Genomic DNA, 6,696 nt, shown 5'->3' on the forward strand with positions numbered 1-6,696 from the left:
GAGTAAATGTAGTATTTAAACTAACAATGAGAATACAAAGCATACAGTAAACCTTAAATGACTCAAATGAATGAGACAATAGTTTGATTAAAAGAATAAACATTTATATAGATGCCTGTATGTATGCCTGCTTATATTTTGAGCGTCTTTCTTTTAAAAGCATATTAATTAATTCCATGACCGTAAGAACCCTGCATCTCATGAATTTGACATAAGCCTACATCACTTTCAAGAAGGAGTCCTGGATCATGCGCTCCACCTCTTCCACCAACGCGCCGTAATCGGCCGGACACACGGCGTGCCCCCGCCTGCCGCTCTCCTGCAGGCATGTCATCACGCCTCCGTGCACGCCGGGCGCGGACGCCGTCGACCCGAGCCGCCTCAGCTGCTCCACGGGGTCCTCTGGAATGTTTTCCATCCGCAGGGCCTCGAACACGGCGGGAGCAAATTTCCCGTAGTGGGCGGTGGCGCAAAGCACCACGGGGCACGAGCCGTCCTGCAGCCGGTCGGCCACCACTTTGGCCACGGCGGTGTGCGGGTCCATGAGGTAGCCCGTCTCTGCGTGGACGCTCCGGACGGCGGCCAGGCAGTCGCCTTCAGAACACCAGCCGGCCTGCACCTCCCGCCGCATCCGGCGGAGGAGCGTCTCGGCCACCCGGAAGTGGCGCCGCGTGTCCAAGTGCGCGAACAGATCCTCCACGAGGCGGCCGTCTCTGTCCGAGACGTGGTGGACGAACCGCTCGAGGTTGGAGGACTTCAGGATGTCGATAGCCGGGGAGCGGGAGGCCATCAGGGCCCGGCCCCGGAGGTCGTACTCGCCCGTGGCGAAGAAGTCCGCGAGGACGCGATTGTGGTTGGACGCGCAGATGACCTTTCTTATCGGGACGCCCATCCGCTTGGCGTACACCGCGGACATGGCGTTGCCGAAGTTACCGGAGGGGACGCAAACATCAACGGGATCCCCGAACGACACGACGCCGTCTCTGCATAGATCCAGATAGGCGGAGCAATGGTACACCACCTGCAAGGGGAGGAAGAGGGAACAAAACCTCAACAATAAGTATTGCTCGCGGCAAGTATGTCATCCAACCGGTGACTCGGTGTTCACAGACTAAACTACCGTAAAAGTCGGGTTACAAGCCGTTACTACCTTCGGTCAGTGTCCCCGTTAGCTCCCCGCTGTAGACAGCTAGCGCTCCGCTAATTCCCCGCTAGCTTTCCGCTAACCTCCGCTAGCTCTCTGACAACCACCGAAGGTAGCGGGACCAGCCCCGGCTCGACACCCACCTTGGGCAGAGGGGACACGGGCAGTAGCAGCAGCAGCACTAGCTAGCGCTGCTGCTAGCTTGCTACAGCGGGGACACTAACCGGAGGTAGGAGCGGCTTGCAACCCGACTTTTACGGTACCACTTGGTCCATAATATCATCCTGAACCCAACTCAACTCCTTCCCATGGCAAAGCCATCTTTGTTAGACTAAAGGGGAAGAAATAAAACTACTTTTTCTTCTCACTTTCCACGTGTTTTTCCATGAGTGGAACATTAGTCAACTGTTTATCCAGATTCGAGGAACCCTGAAGCAACGCCTGAGCTTCCTCTCTAAAGGGATCCTCCTCAGTGATCCGCCCACCTGAGGCAGCAGCCGCGCCCAGTTGATGGAGTTGGCGGTGCTGAGGACCGTGCCGTACTCCACGGCGAGGTGCCCGGTCAGCCCCGACGCTCCGAACATCCTCTTCACGCTTCTCTGACAGAAGTCGAAGTCGGATCGCACGCCGACGGCCCTGGCGTTGCTGCCCCTGTGGCCCGTCATCTGGAGCTTCTGGGTCTCGCTCACGCCTTCCTCCGGGAAGAACACCAGCACCCCGGTCCTGCGGGCGTCGGTGGCGGCGCCGAGGCCGGCGAAGCCGTCGAGCACCGCGCTTCCCGTGTCCCCGGAGGTGGCCACCAGGACGAGGTAGTTGCACATCTGCGGGAGGCAGTGGGCGAAGAGCTGGGGCATCAGCTGCAAGGCGAGGTCCTTGAACGAGGCGGTGGGGCCGTGAAACAGCTCCTGGACGTACTGGTTGCGGTGGAGGTGTTTCACCGGTGCCACCGCCTCACTAGAGAAGTTGGACCCGTACGCCTTGAAGATCATCGTTCTCAGGTCCAACGCGGAGACATCCGCCGGGTGGATGCACTTTTCCAGGAGCACCAAAGCTCGTTCTGGGTACGACATGTCAACCAGTCTCATCCACTCAGGAGCGCCCATGTTTGGGAAGCCCCTTTTGGGAACGTAGAGGCCTCCATCCGTGGCGAGACCCTCGATTACCACGTCGCTGAAGTGCGTCTTCGGATCGGACGCCGCCGAGCCGGCGCTCCTGGTGGACACGAAGGCGTCGGCGGCGCGGTCGCGATATCTCTCCACGGCCTCTACCACCTTCTCCGCCACTTCCTCCGCCGCGGCGCCTCTCCCGCACAGCACCCGCACGTCGAGCCACTCCTCGTAAAACGGTTTCCTGCGCAGCAGAATGTCCCTCACGGACGCCCCCGCCTCCTGGCCCACGATCCGGTTCACCTTCATCGCACCGAGCCTCTGCAGGATGTCCTCGCCGTCCACGTCCAGGTAGACGACCAGCCCGGACTCCTTGAGGCGCCGCATCGCCGCGGCGTGGAGGGGGTTCGAGCCCGTGAGGGAAACGACACACCCGGAGGCGGAGAAGTTGCACAGGGCCTGGCCCTCTTCCTCCAGGAAACGCTCTCCGCCGACCGCCGCCAGCTTGGCCGCCACAGGCATCTTCCACGCCGCCTCCAGGACGTCGTCGTCCACGTCGATGACGGGCAGACCCAGCCGGCGGGCCACGATCCTCCCCACTGTGGTCTTCCCAGCTCCAGGAGCGCCCATGAGCACGAGGTTCTTGTCGCCCAGCAGGGAGGCTTTGGTGGAGAGCCATGATTTAGACGTTGAGAGGGGACTCGGGTAGCGTCTGACTGCTCTGAGGGCATTCAGCAAAGCCATTGACAGCGGCATTGTTCTCCAGGACATTTAAAATGCTTAAAAACACTATAAAATAAGATTACAAATCTGTATAATGCAGACCAGCCCCCTCGTGTTGTGAACAGGTGCTGCAAGCAGACTGTGTGAAAGTAGTGCAAGAGGCTGCGACAACTTGTGCACGTGTTTTGCAGCCAGGACAGTAGTGACACGTGACAGCGCCACGAGCAAGACACTCACGTGCGATGCTGTGTGTCCGTACTTCACACGTGCCAACGGATGTTTTAGTTTAGTTAAGTTTAATAAACATGTTCGGGCTGTAACGGGAACGCCACCAGTCTGTAGCACACACGTGAAACTACTGTAAGCACGAAGATCTACGGGCAGCCCAAAGGGACAAATGAGAAGTCGAAGGCGCACCAGAAAAAAAAGGACGTGTATTCAAGTTGTGTAACTTAAAATATTTATTTTTTTAAACGCCAAAACTAAGACACGGTCCGTGTACTTTACATATAAAACACCCTCAAATGTATTTATTTAAATAATTCAATTATTTTACTTTTACAACTGACCGGAAATGCAACGCTCGCTCCAGCAGTTGCCTGGCAACTAGCCCCGCTGGTCGCTCTCAAACAAACACACACAGAAAGGTTGTTTCTCGTGTAAACCTCCGTCATCTCGCTCAAGTTAACCCACCAGCTGGTTTAGGTGAAGTTAAACATGTCTGGAGTCGTGTATCCACCAGAGAGCGTCTACAATCTGATCCCAAAGGAGGAGGTTCACACTCAAGTCCCGCAAAGGTAACGGTAATGTAATAACGTAAATAACGTTAATAACGGAGATAACGTAAACTAGGTCACGTTCACCTAGCTAGTCTAGCTAACTTAGTTAGTAGTTTGCTAGACCAGAGGCTAACCAGTGTCCAAGGTTTTGCCAAATTAATAATAAGATATTATATAAGATATAGAAAACAAAGTATGAACTTAATTGACCTCAATTACAGAGATATACATTTTAACTTTAGCATAACACACCAAGTAGCAGCTAGCTAAGCAGAAGTGTGACATTTTTTATTTTATATTGGCATGTAAATAAAGTAAAGTAAGTAAATAAAAGAAATTGGTGGGTATCTGTAAATAATAGTATAGTATGGTAAAAAGAAAAGTGCCCTGAGATAAGATAACATAAGATAAATTACAGCAGCAGTGCACACAAGAGACACATGGTAAATAAATACAAAATTAAGTAATATAAATAAGCAGTAAAACAGTAATAAAAACAGTAAAGAAGAATACAGTAGCAATATTAAATATACAGACGGAATAAAAAACTATATAAAGTACTTAAATGTATTATATATTGCACCAGATGAATGTAATTAAAGTGGCCAAAGTGATCACTTCTGTTGTCATTTGGCCCTGGATAAATAATATGTGCACGTCATTTAAATGTATTTGTGTATTTCTCCGTCGTCTGAAGGTACATGTCCAAGTATCGGCCGACAGTCGTTCTTGAGAAAAAGTCAACCAAGGATGCAAAGAGGACGATGGGGCCGGCGAAGGTAGAGCCTCCATCCCCAGAGCGATACCTCAAGAAGCGCTCCAAAGAGCCCAATTTACCCGAAAGTGAGTCCTCCCGTCGGCTGTTTGAGCGGCGTGTGGGTTCCTCTGTGAGCAGGGATTCTGTTGTTTAACCTCATGTCTGTGTGTGCTTTCAGAAACGGCAGAATCAAAAGATGTCCGTCACGCCTGCACCGTGAGGAAACCAGCCGTTCCTGCGAGGACCGACTGCCCGCCCATGGGCATCCACACCAAGAGAGACTTCATAAAGTTGGCCACAGCCGTGCCGATGAAGCACCGGCCGACCTGCGTGGACGCCCGGAACGGACACAAGCAGCTCCTGGAGAATTCAGGACTCGTCCCCCAATACACCAAGAAGAAGGTTTTCCCTTCTGCATTACTACGCATCACTACACACAAGTAGCTCATAGAAAAACCGAAAGAATAGTCCCTTTTTTTATTTTATTATATTTTATTATATCACAAATACACAACAAACACACATGAACATGTAAAACACAAAAAACACACATGAACATGTGGTTATTATTATTATTATTATTATGAAAACCTAAAGAATAGTCCCCTTTTTTACTTTATTATATCATCCATTGGTGGGACTTGCTTTAATACTTCATCAGGTTTCCCTTCACATTGTAAGCTTCCACTTCCTGTTCGCAGCAATACGGAGAAGTACCTGAGTACCTGCAGCAGCGCAACGAAGAAGAGCGCCGGGCTCAGGAGGAGTATCTCAACTTCGTGAAGGAACAGCGGGAGCAGGGCGCCATGAAGCACCTGTCTGACGAGGAGCGGCGAGCCGCGCTCGAGGTACTCAGAAACGGTTTGGTGTGATTGTGTGCGAGGACGAGGCGATTGGTGCATAATGATAAACAAAGTACAAAAGTGTGAAGAATGCAAGCAACAACTATATGAGCACGTCTGTTCACCGTGCAGGGCCTGAAGAAGTCTTGGGACAAGCTGCACCACGAGTACCAGAGCCTCTCCTTCGTCACGGACAACCTGTCCAAGAAGGCGCACAAGGATCAGCTGGAGGAGGAGCTGAGGCAGCTGGAGGCCGACATCAACCGCTTCGAGAGGTTCAGGACCATCTACATACCCAACAACTGAGACATTAAACTCTGGAGTCAGTCAGTCAAATGTCAAGAGCGAAATAGACTTCTGTACTCGTACATCCTCTCTGTCGTATGAACAATGAAACAAAGATAAAACTGTGAAGCCCAGCGAACTGCAAATTAAGGAATCATTCATAACACATTTAAAAGCAGGCGGACCAGTGGTTGAGATATTTAACAGTGGACTATTGGCATTCTTAGTGTTTTTGCAGTATTGTATTCTTCCTCATTTTGACGGAAACATTGTAGATAATACATTTTAAACGTCCAATAATCGAAAACAAATGTCTTTATCCTTTCCTTTCTTTCTTTCTTTTCACCTTCCTGCCTTCAAAATGGAATTTGTTGAAAAGAAGAAACACTTCATTTTAACTGAATAAAAGGCGCTGCAGTGAAAGAGAGCTAGACATTTGTTGTGTGTGTACATCCTCTTGCTGCGGTCACATGCCACGCATCACATGCGTCCCATCACCTCGGTAACTCTCCACGACTGAAGCAGCGCTGTCCGCTACGCTGATGACTGGAGCGTGATCCTCAGAGGCACGCGGCCGGCAGGACGTCTGCTGGGACTCCCTTTGTTTCTGCCCTCTGCTTTAAACCTGGACGCTCGCTGAGAAGAGGCAACACCGCTGTGAGTAATGTTCAGGAACATGTTAGAATAGAAATGTTGAAACTGTAGTTCACATGGCAGAATGTAACGTTTAAATGATTGTGGAGGAGACGCTCCTCCCAGAAGAAACTTCTTCTTCTTCGCAGACAATCTCCCTGCTAACTTCTTCTTCTACTACTACTTCTTCTTCTTCTACTACTACTACTTCTTCTACTACTTCTTCTTCTACTACTACTTCTTCTACTACTACTTCTTCTACTACTTCTTCTTCTACTACTACTTCTTCTACTACTACTTCTTCTTCTTCTTCTACTACTTCTACTACTACTTCTTCTTCTTCTTCTACTACTTCTTTTCTTCTACGACTTCTTCTTGTACTTCTTCTTCTTCTACTACTTCTTCTTCTACTACTTATTTTCTTCTA

At 50.5% G+C, this 6,696-nt stretch overlaps 2 protein-coding genes across 2 annotated transcripts; one reads left to right on the forward strand and one right to left on the reverse strand.

Moving 5' to 3' along the window:
• Positions 1-217: 217 nt before the first annotated feature.
• On the reverse strand, positions 218-2,946 carry thnsl1 (threonine synthase like 1; the record flags this gene model as incomplete). Its single annotated transcript, XM_079233946.1, has 2 exons — positions 1,630-2,946; positions 218-1,021 (listed from the first exon to the last, which is right to left on the reverse strand). The coding sequence occupies exons 1-2, from the start codon at positions 2,878-2,880 to the stop codon at positions 218-220; spliced, it is 2,055 nt and encodes a 684-aa protein (XP_079090072.1). The 5' UTR covers positions 2,881-2,946.
• Positions 2,947-3,690: 744 nt separating this feature from the next.
• Positions 3,691-5,657, forward strand: enkur (enkurin, TRPC channel interacting protein; the record flags this gene model as incomplete). Its single annotated transcript, XM_079234617.1, has 5 exons — positions 3,691-3,770; positions 4,450-4,595; positions 4,688-4,911; positions 5,211-5,357; positions 5,484-5,657. 5 exons carry the CDS (start codon positions 3,691-3,693, stop codon positions 5,655-5,657), a joined length of 771 nt encoding a protein of 256 aa, XP_079090743.1.
• Between the last annotated feature and the right edge of the window lie 1,039 nt (positions 5,658-6,696).

This window comes from Taurulus bubalis, assembly GCF_910589615.1.
Source record: "Taurulus bubalis genome assembly, chromosome: 18".
Taxonomy (NCBI): Eukaryota; Metazoa; Chordata; class Actinopteri; order Perciformes; family Cottidae; genus Taurulus; species Taurulus bubalis.